The sequence below is a fragment of the Ips typographus genome, linkage group LG13 (genome assembly GCF_016097725.1).
Source record: "Ips typographus isolate SLU linkage group LG13, UJ_Ityp_2.0, whole genome shotgun sequence".
Lineage (NCBI taxonomy): Eukaryota > Metazoa > Arthropoda > Insecta > Coleoptera > Curculionidae > Ips > Ips typographus.
Window position 1 is genome coordinate 4,212,043 of NC_138434.1, and position 15,508 is coordinate 4,227,550.

Consider the following 15,508-nt stretch of genomic DNA (forward strand, 5'->3'; position numbering starts at 1 on the left):
AAATATTTTTGGAAGCTTCTAGACTATTTTGAAAGGCTTTAGACTACTTGAGAAGCATTTTGGAGTTTCTATAGTGTTTTTAAATCTTTTTAGATTACTTTAGGAGCATTGAAGGTTCTGGACTGCCTGTAAGACATGTGAATTTTAACTTTTCGAAGCTTTTAAACTGCTCTAGAAGCTGACTTGAAATTTTTTGAGAGTTTCTAGACTAGTTGAAGATTGTTTGAAAGCCTTTAGAGTGTTCTAGAACCTTCTAGACTGTTTTAAAAGACTTCAGATTGATTTAGAAGCATTTTCGAGTTTCTCTAGTGTTTTGAGATCTTCTTAGACTACTTTAGGAGCATTGAAGATTCTGAACTGCTTTTAAGACGTGAATTTGAACTTTTGGAAGCTTTTAAATTGCTTTAGAAGCATGCGGAAGCTTTTAGACTGCCTTGAAATTTTTTGAGAGCTTCTAGACTAGTTGAAGATTATTTGGAAGCCTTTAGCGTATTTTAAAAGCTTTTGGAAGCTTCTAGACCGTTTTGAAAGACTTACGACTGCTTTAAAAGCATTTTGGAGTTTCTGTAGTATTTGGAAATGTTTTTAGACTACTTTAGGAGCATTGATGGTTCTGGACTGCTTTTAAGACATGTGAATTTGAACTTTTGAAAGCTTTGAAACGGCTTTAGAAGCACACGTAAGCTTTTAGACTGCCTTGAAATTTTTTGAGGGCTTCTAAAAGCTTTTGGAAGCTTCTAGACTGTTTTTGAAGGCTTTAGACAAATTTTGGAGTTTCTGTAGTGTTTTAAAGCCTTTTTAGACTACTTTAGGAGCATTTGGAAGGTGTTTAAAGAGCCTTAAAGGTTCTGGACTGCCTTTAAGACATTTGAATCCTTGTAGACGATTTTAGAAACTTTTGGAAGCTGTTAAACTGCTTTAGAAGCATACGGAAGCTTTTGAGAGTTTCTAGAAAAGTTGAAAAGCATTTGGTAGCTTTTAGACTGTTCTAAAAACTTTTAGAAGCTTCTAGGCTGCTTTGTAAGCTTTGCAAGGCATTTTAGAGATTTTATAGTGTTTTGGAATGTTTTTACATTTTTTTAGACTACTTTAGGAATATCTGTATTTTTTTTGGTCAGTTTAAATTTGTAAATTGATACTTATACATTTCGCAACATGTTTTTGTCGTTCAGAATCGCCTTCAATATCTCAATATAGCAATTTTTGGTCAAAGCAGTTATTAGTTTAGTTTATTTTTAAAAACTTGAAAAGCTTGTTTTGTTAAAAACTAGTTAAACCATACAAAAATAGCAGTAAATAAGCACAAAAAACTAAAATATGCACAAAACGAAGAAAAAAGCAAAAAAAGCATCAACAAAATCTGCCAAATGACGCGTTTTTGCCTAAATCGTTCACATGAGATGTCAAAGGTTGGTTGCTTTTATTATTTACAACAAGCAAAATTCCTAGAAATCCGGAAGAGATAATAGAACTAAATCTGCAATACTAAGCGGTGAGTCACTGTTTTGCCAGTTCTTTAAAGAATTTATCGCCGCTAGATGGTGCCAGCACCACACATATTGAAGAGCCATCTACTGGCTGGTAAGGCAATTATAATGCGGCGGGAAATTTAAACGGTTCTCTTTATAATTTATGACGTTAAATTTATGGTATGATTTTGCGACTTTCTTACGTCGATGTCGATCTTAGCGTTAAATAACTATAAGGTAAATCAACACAGTTCTATAGCATCGACGTATAAAAGTTACAAAATCATACTTAGTAGGTAAGTATGTAATTTCAGAGACATTGATTGCATTTTCTGTCACATATGTAGCAACTAAAGATAGATATAAATTTATTTAGTAAAATAACAGGAAATAAAAAAAGATAGCAGAGGATACTGCAACATAATATTGACATATTGATTAACATTCTTGTTTTAATTAAAAAAATCTTAGTAACACCTAAATTAGGTATGTTGTATAAATGTTGAGAAAACACCTTAATTTGCCACCTTCTAATAACGACTAGACTTATGTGTGATACACTTATCTGTTCGCATTGTCCAGATCAACAAAAAGCTCAAAATTCTTTTCCACGAAGCAAAGCGGAGAGGGTTTTTAGAAGGGTTGGGAAACGTAAAGCGGCTACCATCACTGTCTGGTTTGCAACCAGGAATCACAGAACTAGCTTTTCCCATGTTTTTAAAATAACCGATTAAGGAAACACTCACAAAACAGAAAAAAATTACAACCAAAACAATTGTTTCCGTTCGAAACGCAGGTTAGAAATAGGAAATAGGGTTAGGATTTAGAAAAAAAAATTGAAACAGTTTGATCTTGATGTATGACATGACAATATTGACACAAGTAACATCTTCTGCGACCTATCGAAGGCGTTTGACTGTGTGTCACACCGGATCCTACTTAGCAAACTTGTATACTATGGCTTTAGGGGTAACTCGCTACAACTTATTCAGTCATACCTTTCAGACCGCTTCCAACTTGTCGATATCGCCGGAAGCAGGTCGGAGGCACTCTAGACCCCTATTATTCATCTTGTATGTAAATGATCTACCTTCCCATCTCTCAAATCTGACAGCGGTTCAATATGCAGATGGCACAACCCTTCTGGACCATCATTGTAACACTGCTCAGCTCCACGTGGCAGCTGCCGCCACTCTTCAGGAAACTAAACACCTATTTTTGCCTCAACCTAAATCGTTCAAATTTTTAGGAGTCATTATCAATCCTTGACAGCAGGTTGACTTGGAAACACCACATCACCCAATTGACAAAAAGCCTCTCTTCGACCCTATTTCTCCTCCGCAGAATCTCACACACCACTCCAATAGAAGTCTCTCGCACAGCATACATGGGTCTTTTCCAGTCCAAACTATCATATGGCCTATTATTCTGGGGAAATTCGACGGACTGGCAAAAGGTGTTACAAAAAAAACCATAGAAATTATGGGCAAAAACTAGAGTCCTTGGACAGCTGCAGAGCCTCTTTTCAAGATCTCCGAATCCTAACCTTACCAGGCCTATACATATACCAATGTTTGGCGCATGTGAAATCCACAATATCAGAATTTGCAACAGAAAACAGCAGACATCATTATACCACAAGGCACATTGAAATCTTATTAACACAAAGATACAGACTTACCTTAACCGACAAGAGCTACATCAATAACAGCATCAAACTGTACAACTCCCTGCCCAATGAACGTAAAACTTTGCCCTATGCTACATTTAAAATAAAAATAAAACAATTACTTTTAGATCTGTGTCCTTACTCCTTAGATGAATTTTATATTAGCAATAGTTACACCATAGGTAATGTTATAGTTATGTTGTATATTGTGTAATTTGTAAAATATATTATTATTATATCTACCTGGCCCTCTTGAGGTCATTTTTTCTTCAAAGAACCCTCATATGCCTGGCTTCAGGCTACTCTATCTCAGTTTAGTGTCTATTTTTAGGTTGTCTATGGGTTTGACTCATTGGTCGCGAGCAGAGCGTTTTTGATGTCACAATGACGTAATTTGATAGGTGGTCAAATTAGGGTTTTGCCAAATTACGTCATCGTGATGTCAAAAACGCTCTGCTCTCTCCATGGAGCTTGAAAACGAATGCGGGCATTGTACAATAAAAGCCAAACATCTCTCAGAGCCTAAGTATTCTTTTGACGCAATTGTTGTTCAGAAACTTTGTTCGAATATGCCATCTTTCGATTTACGAAATCACACCTGGAACCATCTAGACTATCTAGAGGGTTTGAAATTAGCAGACGAACGTTTATACTTCTCCAGTTCAATCGATTTGCTAGTTTGCTCCAATTTTGTGTTCTGGTAAAATAGTAGGCCAGCCTGGTCAAACAACTGCCCTATAGAAACAACTTTTGGTTGGGTTTTGATTGGTAAGGAATCTGGTATAGTTAATAATTCATCTTCAAATACATTTCTTGCTTCTTCAGAAGTCAATCTTGACTTCCAAATTCTGGGAAACAGAACATATTACTTCCAAAACGTTTTCTTCACCTGATGACATAAAATGCGAAAACGTTTTTCGCAACACTGTTAGTCGTGATTCTACAGGGAGATTTATAGTTTCTCTTCCATTCGAGAATTTAGAACCAGATCTTGGTGATACTTATTCTTATCAGGCCCTTCGTTCCTTTATGATACTTGAAATATTTGGGAAAATATTTCGTTCAAATGACCTTTTAGGGTAAAATTGCACTGATTCAATCTGGTAGATAATTTAATTCCATACAACTCTTCTTATAATACGTTTTTGACATTTTTTTGAAATAACAGAGTTATGCACTTGTTTCATTTTTTAAAACAGTCTTGGACGAATATCTCCCTCAAATGACCTTTTAGCGCAAAAGTGCCCTGATGCAATCTTATAGGGAGTCTAAATTGCTACAACTCTTCTTATTACATTTTTTTGACATTTTTTTCAAATAACGAAGTTATGCAATTGGTTCATTTTTTAAAACAGTTTTGGAGGAATATCTCCCTTAAATGACCGTTTAGGGCAAAAGTGCCCTGATGAAATCTTGTAGAGAATTTAGTTCTTTACAACTCTTCTTATAATACGTTTTTGACATTTTTTTGAAATAACAGAGTTATGCACTTTTCATTTTTTAAAATAGTCTTGGACGAATATCTCCCTCAAATTACCTTTTAGGGCAAAAGTGCCCTGATGCAATCTTGTAGAGAATTTAATTCTTTACAACTCTTCTTATTATACTTTTTTGATATTTTTTTCAAATAACGGAGTTATGCAATCGTTTCATTTTTTAAAACAGTTTTGGAGGAATATCTCCCTCAAATGCCCTTTTAGGGCAAAAGTGCCCTGACGCAATCTTGTAGAAAACTTAGTTCGCTACATCTCTTCTTATTACACTTTTTTGATATTTTTTTCAAATAACGGAGTTATGCAATTGTTTCATTTTTTAAAACAGTTTTGGAGGAATATCTCCCTCAAATGCCCTTTTAGGGCAAAAGTGCCCTGACGCAATATTGTAGGGAATTTAATTCGCTACATCTCTTCTTATTACACTTTTTTCTACGAATGTTTGCAAATAAGCTACTTTGCATACGTAAAAGTGTGTGCAAAGTGGCACTTTCCCGCACACTTTTTAAAATGCTGATTATACCTTGCAACAGTGGTTTTATATAGACTATTATACATAAAATCTGCTTAGAATTTTGCGTAGAATTCAAAAATGTAATAATATTCAGGGGTTTCATATAAAAAACACGACTTTTTTCACATTATTCTTCCGTACAGTTTAGGTAAATAAACCACCTTGTCTCTGTCTTTGAAAATGAGGCTTGTTTCCTTAGAAACCAAAGCTCATTGTCAAACAACGCATTTATATGCAATTTAAAGTCTACAACAGTGTTTATTCTTAAGCCTGGTTTATAAAACAAAATTTAACTTTAGTTTTAACTTTAGTATTAGCATTAAGAATAGAAGCAGTGGTTTTAAATTGTGATGTTCATAAACAAAATTTAACTTTAACTGTAAATTTAGCTGTAACTTCTGACCTTGGTTTTACATAAAATTCTAAATTTTCTTACAGCTAATACTAAAGTTAAATCTCCAATGTTCAAACTTCTTTTTAAGATTGAATTTTTGCTTTATTTATGAAATTTCTAAACAGAAATTCAAAGAATATCCTTTTGCTATTGATTTAGTGCAGTAATGTGGAATTAGGCAGCAAAACTTGAAAAAAATAACATTAAAGTTAGGTTACCTTTCAGAAAACTGTATGGTTAAATTAAGGGTTTTATAAACACCCTTTTTTTTTAGGGTTAATACTAAATTTATTACTAATGCTAAAGTTACAGCTAAAGTTAAAATTTCTTTTATAAACTAGGCTTTACTTATTTAAGTTAAAAAAACTATTTTAATAATGGATATCACTGAAGATGAACTTCCGGAAGATGTTCTAAAAGCCGCCAACATGGCTAGTTTGCAATTGCTGCCTTTCAAATCGCGAGAAAAATACGAGAAACAGTACGAGTTGTTTACCCAATGGTGCGAACAAAAGGGGATAAAAACCTTAAAGGAAGAGGTACTTTTAGCGTATTTTGTTACTTTAAGCAAAGAATTCAAACCTAACACAATGTGGTCAAAGTATTCAATGCTCAAAAATGTAATAAAAATAAAAAGAGACATCGATATCGGTGAATTTTATAAGCTCACTGCATTTCTGAAAAAGCAGAATGTTGGTTTTAAACCTAAAAAGGCAAAAATTTATACAAAAGAAGAAATATTCAGTTTTATGAACTCCGCACCAGATGAAATTTACCTGTTAATTAAAGTTGCCACTATATTCGGACTTGCTGGTGCATGTCGAAGGGAAGAGCTAGCCAATTTAACCTCTACAGATATTGAAGACAAAGGAAACCTCATAATTGTTAAAATTAGGGATTCCAAAAATCATACAGGAAGAGACTTGTTGAAGTTTATAACGGAACCTACCTGCAACTGTACAGAAGATACACCTACCGGCCTACGTCCAAAAAAGTCAAACAATCGTTTTTTTCTAGTTTACAGAAAGGGTATAGTATATTTCATTACCAGTACAGAAATGAGGATTTTTCCGTGCGCGCGTGACAACACGGGAAGTCATGCAAGAACGGAAAATCCATTTCTGTACGAGTAATGAACGATATTTTTTATTATACTTAGGTACCTGAAATCAACATAAACAAAAAATATCGCAAAAAATTATTAAGAAAATCGGGAATATTTATTTTTATTTTTAAAACAGTAAAAATGTAAGTACATACAACTCAAATTAACAAAAAAAATACAAGTAGGTAATTCTAAGAAAATTAATTTTGGACAGAACCGTTATTATTAATAGTAATATTTATTGTACAATTCGTATTATTGTTGAAGCTCAATCCCTTTTGCATTTCTTTTTGTTGAACTAAAGACTCTGCTAAAGATGTTGAAGCGGAGTGTTCGTGTGTGCTTTGGTTCTCTTGATTGACTGTTACAGATGTTGTAGTTTCCAAGTTACAAGGGCTAAACAACTTTCGTGATACTTCAATTTTTCTTTGTATGGACTCTTCTATATATCCTTCTGCTACATTGGAAGAAAGCCATCCTCCGTGTCTTTTCAAAGTGAGCAAATCACCGCCGTTTTCCACCAACATGGTTGCCGAAGAGCGCCTTAGCCCATGTCCGGTATATTCTTCGGGATTTTTTAGTTTTAGGTATTTTGCAACAAGTTTTGGAATACCACTGGTAGTATGGCACCCAACATGTTGAGCGTAACATCTTTGGTTTCGGTATGCAACAAATAATCTTCTACTCTCCATATGTTTGGGGCGGAGATCTGCGTATTTACGGTAAATTGTACAGGGATCGAATTTGCAATTTTCATTGGTAATGGTAAAACTTCTTGACCTGTGAGTTTTTCCATCTCGTAAGAACACGACAAGGAAACGCCCATTATCTTCCACATCATCTAAACTCAAACGTATTAAATCATCTCTGCGGCATGCACCGAAGATGCCAAACACTAAAATTACGTTTGCTAGTAGATATTCACCATCTGAAGCTTCACATAAAAATTTGGTTACTTGTTCTGCTGTAAGAATCTTGGATTTCTTTGGTATATATCCTACAGCTTGTCGTTTCAAAAAAGCAATCGTTTTTGGATATTGATGGTGAGTATTTTCTTTTATTGCCAAACAACTCTTTAACATAGAGAATCGACTCCATAAAGTGGAGGATTTCATAGTGTTGGCTTTTTCAGAAAAATATACTAAAAGAATATCGTCACTCACAATTTTGATTCGTTTCTGAGTCCGCCATTCGGTAAAACTGTTATATTCTTGTTTATATCTCAACCTGGATTTCACTGGTAATAAATCTGCACTCACTTCTGCCGCTCGTTGTAAGATATTTTCGGGAATATCCACCGCCCTCTGTACAAGAAAGCCAAGAAGGTGCATGCCAAAAATTCCAATATGGCCGAAATATGGGATTGACAGTTTGCATTTGTTTGTATTGTGGAAATTGAGTTTTTGGATGATTAAATTAATTTTTAAGGTTTAAAGTCAAGACTTGGGATTACTTGCCAAAGTAATTGTTGTTTATATGTTTATTGTTCTAGTGAAAGTGTAGTTTGTGTTCATTTTATAGTGTTATCACTATTGTTATTGTTCCTTCATTGTTCTATAATTTGTGGTTGGTTTTTTAACTTAAATTCTATTGCCTCTACAATATGCCGTCCACTGGTTGTTTGCCAAATTGTAAAAGCAATTTGGTGAAAGGCCCAAAAGTGTCAGTCTTTTACTTTCCAAAAGACCCTGCTCGAACCCAACAGTGGTTGAAAGCTTTGAACTGGAATGATTTTACTCTAAGACAATACTCAGTGGTAAGTACAATATGCTTTCTCATTCAGTAAACTTATTGCCTCTTACATACATATTTATGTGAGTTACATTTTGAGGCCGCCTGCATTTTGAGAGCAACAAAGGTTTACTCTGAAGAAACAGGACAGCTTTTAGAAGTTCTATTGGCACATTTACATTTTAAAAGAAAGGTCTTGGTAATAATATAAAACCCATTTACCAGTTTTGCTTACCTAGATTCAAGGATTTCCAAATTTTCTTTGATTGAGCAGTTTTTCCATTAGTTTGTTGTACTTTCCAAGACAAAGGGTTCTAACCAAACTTGCTTTGGCTGGACTTTATTGGATATAAAAAGCCATATCTATACATATCTGGATCAGGAATGAAGCGTTCTTTGATTTTTCACTCACAACTTCTAATCAACTACACGAAAAAATAAAAAAAAAACATATTTTCTACTGCATCTCCATAGGTTTGTGTACAAAAAAAAATCCGATAACGCCGCCATTAAAAGTAACATTCTAGGCTTTCTTGTAAAGAAGGCGGTGGAATATCCCGATTTTCTTCACAATCTGAATTCATTTTTGCAAAATGTAATAAATACATAAATACTTAATTTTCACTGACAGAAAATAAAATTTGTCATTAATAAATAAATCGTTGCTATAGACACATTACTCGTTTCTTTTTTTTCTTCGGGTTGCCATAGGATATCTAGTATCATGGATATCTATGTTTATTATTAAGCGCACGGAAAGAGGGATCGGGAAAAAATTTCCGTGCGCTGTTCCGAAAATGTCATATTTACTGTATTTTATAAACAGTGGAAAATGTAGTATTTTCTGTTAAGTATAATAAAAAATGTTTTTCGCAAAGTGTTGGAGTAAACAGTTTTGGAAAAATGCCTTCTGAAATAGCTATTTTTTTGGAGTTGCCAAATCCAGAACTCTACACAGGGCACAGTTATCGTCGATCATCGGCAACGTTCCTGGCCGATTCTGGAGAAGGAATCACTGACATAAAACGCTTGGGGGGTTGGAAATCGACTACGGTAGCTGAAGAATACATTGATGAATCCACAAGTTATAAAAAAGGATTAAGTAACAAAATTCTGACCTTCAATCCTAAAGAAAGTGAAGCAGTTCCAAGTACCAGTATTTTACCTTCAGTTGCTCAATCTGCGATCAATTTAAAAAATGCGACCAACTGTACATTTAACATTAATGTTGGTAATAACAATAAATAGTTATAAGTTGTTGTTTTTAATATCAATAAAAATTAAAAACAAAATGTATAGATATTTCATTCGTAGAAAAAATATTGTTCCTAACACGTGTGCAAAGTAGTTTTCCCGCACTTGAAGCTTCTAACTGCTTTCGCGTGTGGGAAAACATAACTTTGCACACTGAATAGGAAAACTACTATTTTCTGTCTCAGGAGTAGAGTGCAGTTCAGTTTCTTCAGGTTGTGACGTGGTGGTTGACTCTTTCTGGTCTTCACAATATCTTTTGATATCCATTTCTGGTGATGTCCCAGGTGTCCTTGGCCTTTTCCCGGATATTGTGGGTACGTTTGGAGGTGTCCTTAGTATGCTCTTTCTTGTGGTGATAGTTGAGTTTCTGAGAAGTTCTATCTTTGCTTGAACTGATTTCAACTTATTTGCCTCCCCTTGTATTTCGGATACTTTTAAGCAAATGTTTATCTTATCTGTTGTCTCGTTTGTTAGCAATTTTGCTGCGTTATGCTCGATATTTGGTGTATACTGCCGACCCCAGTGAAAATGATCTGGTTTTATGTACATTTTGATATACATTTTTGATATTTCCTTTTGGTACTCTCACTCACGGTTTATAAACACAATTATATCTCTCAATTCACGTATCGAGCAGAGTATCAGAAACACGTCTACCTATCAGGAGCGAAAAAAGAAGAAGAATAATAGCATAATAGGATGTTATAAAACACACATTTTTATTTGAACTTTGTCTAATGAAATGAGATAAGGGATGTGACGCAATCAGGAGTCACTGAACAGAGTATATTTCAATTTTTCTTGAGTTTGAGAGGTTGCTACTTTTTCAATTATATCCTACTTATAAGATGTGTGTGCAAAAGTTATACTGGAAAAACGACGACTGCCAAGACGTTTATCTACCTCTACAGGTTTAATTTTTTCACAGCAATATGCATTTTAGATAATACATTTCTGAAATGCATATTGCTGTGAAAAAATTAAACCCCATGTCTATAAACATTGATCATAATTGACGTACCTTAATAGTAAACTTTAGGTTAGGCTGCCAAATTGATCTTCAGCAGTTAGCTTACGTCAATAGCATTTTTAAGAGGCTTATTTAGGTCAATATTTATTAACGTAACGTTGGCAACGTCGTATTCGGACGCTAAATTGTACCCAATGGCTTTGATATCCTACCCCTACCCAATGCACAGTAGGCCACGCCCACTTGGGTTTTAGACCCATCCACATCCATCTAATTTCTTTCATTTCCGTTGAAGCTGTCGTAGCGACCAGAAGTGAAATTTTAAGCTCTGTTTAAAGTACTTGTGATTTTTCTAAAAAGGCATTTTATATCCACATAAGTCTAAAATGGCTTGTGGTTGGGCCAACGTTAAAAAACCAGAGGCTGTAAATCTGAAAGAAATCATGTCCGAAGAGGCAAGAGAAAATCGAAAGTGGGGCCAGAAAATTCCTATAACTGGTAAGTTCATTCACATAATACATAAAAACTGTGTAAAGAGCAATTCAGCTCCGAATTACAACCATTTTTACAACGGTCAATGAGTTGCACAACATTTCATTATTGCTATTATCACCACAGATGCTCACACTTCTTCCAATGCTACCTTAACATCTGAGGATATTCCTGATGAGGTGCTGAGGGCGATATCAAATGATACCATGGACAGTGATGCACTAGTAGCCACAATGCTGCAGCTGCAATTTGATAAAGAGTATGACAAGATGCTGATGAGAACACAACAAAAGTATAATGGTGACTCTAAAGTGTCGATATCTTTCAAGAAGTTTAAAAGAACTCCTGAAAATTTTGGTAAGTTAAGAGAGTCAATTTGTGTTTCCAAACTGTTTTCATGATGTTGTCTTGTAGATTTTGAAAGTGATAAGGAGGAAAACACTAGAGACAGAAAAGAGTGGAATCATTTTGACAGTTTTCTTAGTGATAAAACCAGTTTTCCAGTATGTGGTTACAAAGTAAGTTTTTTTTTTGTTTTTGACTTTAAGGGAAAAGTTTTACTTAATGGGTTACAATGTTAATTTTGCAAAATGCAGAGATTTTTTTATAAACTATTTGGTAACGCAACCTTTTAATTTTATAATTATAACTTTACAGAAATTTGCCAAAAGTTCCAAACGGAGATTTTAATCAGACTTCCTGACGTTATCAACCGTATCGATGGTCATGTGGAATAACGTCGCAAGCGTTTTGGTACACTGACACAATGCCATTTACAAAGTTCATCTCCATCATTGTCAAGAGCACGGATTTACATTATTGGCAATAGCTTTCCGAACATGGAATTTTTATGTATAATTTTGCAATTGCTATAAGTGTATGAAACTGTTAAAATAATTGAATTATGTTTAGGCATAGATTTAAATTTATTTCAATAAAATAGTAATTCTGCTCATATAATAAAGAATAAAAAACACTGTTTTGCTGATGTCATTTTATTTATTTTTAATGTTCATTTCATCAAAAAATAAATTGACATGACATTATGTTATTTTCCTGAAAAGCGCTTTCTAAAAAAAGATACAGTCCTCCAAATTTAAGTTCAAAAAACCGCTTTTTTTGCTAAACTGTGAGGTCCTTGGAACATTTTGGATCAAAACAAGTACTTACAAAATGAATAGTCGTTATATGATACAAATACAAAAATAAACAAGAGACTTACACGTTACTACACGTTACTGGACAGTTTAGGCAAAAGTTACTTTCGTCAAGTAATGAGTATCTATTTCGAAAGTACTTATACGAAATTTTATCAAAATTCCTTCAACGATCTCAAAATTATGACAAAACACGCTGAAATTTGGAAAGCGGTATTTTTTACAGGTCCAAGGATGCTCTGTATATTACACAACGTTTCACACGTGTCGTGTTTCCACCTAATAAAAATATGAATTACACATAATATAATATTATAAGGCAGAAAGACCGTAATGGTCGATAGCCGTTTTTTCTTGTTGAAAAATAAAGATTGTTTATATATATATATAATATTATATAAACATAATTATACAGAGTAACCCCAGCAAGTGGGAGCTTGATCCACTGATCCTTTTAGTTGCAGTAAAAAACACCACTTTTTGTAATTGAACAACCATGTACAAATTTTAAATAGGTTGTTACGGTTCAAAAATTTTGAGAGTTTAAACTAAACTTTTGAACATCCTGTTGTTCAATTCTTGGCAAGGTTAGCACAAAGAATAAATTGCCAATTGAACTTTTTTACAGGGGACATAAATTTACCCTGTATAACTATTTACAACTGGCTACCTAGGTTACTGTATCTTCTACTTTTAAAAATGTTTTAAAAGGATTCAAATCTGGTTATCTGGGAGGTTTACAAGTTACTTTTTGACCCAGAAGATAGTAAAAAAACAGGATTTTTGGACTAATTTTCACTGGAGTAAAGCTGAACATTCACAACTTGTAGTCCAAATTTGTCCTAAAAAGTCTAAAATTTGTTATTTACTACTAGGAATAGTCTTATAATGGGCCTATCCCACATATCATAAATTTTTGTTTTAATGACTGGAATCGAAAGAATAGGATCAAAACACTAATTTTTCATATTCTTGACGAAAAAATTATGGTCGTAAATGTTCCTACATTAGTTTGAATTTGTCCATTACATTTAAAAGATCTGTTTTGGCGCGCATGTGACGTACGTAATTCTGGGCGATTTTATTGGCTGTTGCACGCCATCTGTTTCACTTCTTGTCGCTGATTGGTTGATAGTGTAGTACGTCACCGGCGGCGGGCGTTTTAAACATGAGATTAATGTAGTTTTTATCATCATTTTTTTTCTATTTAGACTTAATATTTTTGAAAACAAAAAAATACGGGTATAATATTTTCAATCCGTCTTTGTAGTTATGAAATAAAAAAAAATTGTGGGACAGGCCCATTAGTTTTTTAGATTGCAATCCATTGTCGATTGTCTAAAACTGGATTTAAAGCACTAATAACAGTCCGGAAATTAAAACAATAATTTTTGTGCATAAAACTCATTTCTTACTACTAAAAAGAGTCTAAAAGTTGACTTTTAAGGCTAGAAATGACTTTACTAAAACTTAAAAGGGTCTCATAGTCTATTTTCAGGAATTTAAATGGTGTAAAACTCAATTTTCTGGACTGAAACAAGTCTATAATTCAATTATCAAGTGCAAATGAAATTTTAGGACTAATTTTTCTCTAAAAATTAGTTTTTAAGACTAATATCGTAGCAAATATCGTTCCTTGTACCTCCGTGGGTCGGGACCCCTTCAATTTCCGTTATCTTGAATTACAACCGGAGCACGAACTCTCGGAGTTACCGATTTGATTGTGTCTGCATGAAAGTAAAAATTGCAAATGGTCCCTTTTATCGTCGGAGGTACCAAAATAACAAGGCATCGCTACAAAAAGAACCAGTTTTTCTACAATTTTTGTGAACAGATTTTCGGACATTAAAAGTTTTTCCCCGCCCTTTTAGGGCGCATAAAATCGTAATCCATACTAATCTGGACACCTGTTTGTGGTTAATGACTAGTTACAACTGCTTTGAAAAAAAATACAACTGGATAACTTTATATGCTGTGATATTCGGTCATCGATTGAATAGTTGTTCATTTTGGTTTTTGGGAGTTGAAAATATAGTAAAAGTCAAATTTTACAGTTTAGCTGACGTTTTACAAAATTTATTTTTGTATCCTCAGCACCTACGGAGTAAAAATCAAGGTCAAGAAAAAGCATAGCAAAAGCAGCTTTTCTAACCTAACTAATTAATTTTGCCTGATGCGATATTATTTCATTTGCCCACTTTGTATTTGCAGTCCAAGTTCTGCAAGACATAACATTGTTTGGAGTGTTTTCAAAGAGCGCCTAATAATTTATTAGGGAAGAAAGTCATAAAAATAGCTTTTGCCTAGACTAGAAACGTTATCTGCTTTCAATAATCAAACCGGGTGTCATTTCGGTTTAGCAAAGTATACCAGGGTAAAATAGAGCAATAAAAGATTGCATTTATTTTTGCCAGTTAAATTTACAAACTAAATATAATGGTTTTTAAAAAACACAAACGAGTTACAAAGTGAGCTTAATAATATGGAAGCATTCTGTTTCAAACAGTTTTATATAAAAATAGTTGTTGACCACATTACATGATTTAAGTCTAAACATTGGGTATTCCTAATAAAAGGGTTAGGTATGCAACATACAGTGCGTTTTTTTTAACGCGCAACATAGGATTTCACGTGTTATTTTGGAACTACAAGTATAAAACTTGACGGGTGGCTGTTTCGTACCCTGAAGCTTAAGTAAGTTTACCAATTCGGCCAACAAGGTGTTAAAAAGCTTGAAAAAATCATCTTTTTTCGAAAAGGTTTTATCGTTTCATACTCCCTGTATGCATTGTTGTTCTTTGTTGTTTTTGATACTGGCACGGCAGGTAGCTGGTAAAATTTGGCGTAGAAAGTAAAACAGGGTGATCATTAACTTTATATCAAGAAAGTTAAGAACAAAAGAAGTATTTTTATAAATGAATTGTTCAAAGTGAACTCCGTTTGAATTGGCACAGTATTCCAAACAATCATAAAATGTATTTATGATTGTTTGGAAAATTTAATATAAATTAAATTTATAGAAAATTTTCGGTAGTTTTCCAGAAAAATCTGAAAATTCAAAAAATAACTAGTTTTTTACATTTTTGTACTATTAACTTGAAGGTATTTAGGCAGTTGAAGTTAATTTTGAAAATAAAAAATTTTCACTTGACATTTCTAGTTTTTAATTTTTCAAGGTCAAACGGTGCATGGTACCAAAAAACTGTATAGCAGGTAAAAGTTGCCTCCCATCGAGGTGCATTTGTGGTAAAAATTCAGAC

At 33.7% G+C, this 15,508-nt stretch overlaps 1 protein-coding gene across 1 annotated transcript; it reads left to right on the forward strand.

Annotated features, from left to right (window-relative positions):
- Positions 1-10,902: 10,902 nt before the first annotated feature.
- On the forward strand, positions 10,903-11,967 carry LOC145737248 (serine/threonine-protein kinase RIO3-like). The gene is made up of 4 exons (XM_081991860.1): positions 10,903-11,097; positions 11,218-11,448; positions 11,506-11,609; positions 11,749-11,967. Exons 1-4 carry the CDS (start codon positions 10,986-10,988, stop codon positions 11,779-11,781), a joined length of 480 nt encoding a protein of 159 aa, XP_081847986.1. The 5' UTR covers positions 10,903-10,985; the 3' UTR covers positions 11,782-11,967.
- Positions 11,968-15,508: the final 3,541 nt, after the last annotated feature.

Excerpts from the sequence above, each read along its gene's own strand:
- LOC145737248 (XM_081991860.1), top strand. The coding sequence starts at position 10,986 with ATGGCTTGTGGTTGGGCCAACGTTAAAAAACCAGAGGCTGTAAATCTG. Across the intron at positions 11,098-11,217 it reads CCAGAAAATTCCTATAACTG|ATGCTCACACTTCTTCCAAT; the intron begins GTAAGTTCATTC and ends TTATCACCACAG. Across the intron at positions 11,449-11,505 it reads AAGAACTCCTGAAAATTTTG|ATTTTGAAAGTGATAAGGAG; the intron begins GTAAGTTAAGAG and ends GTTGTCTTGTAG.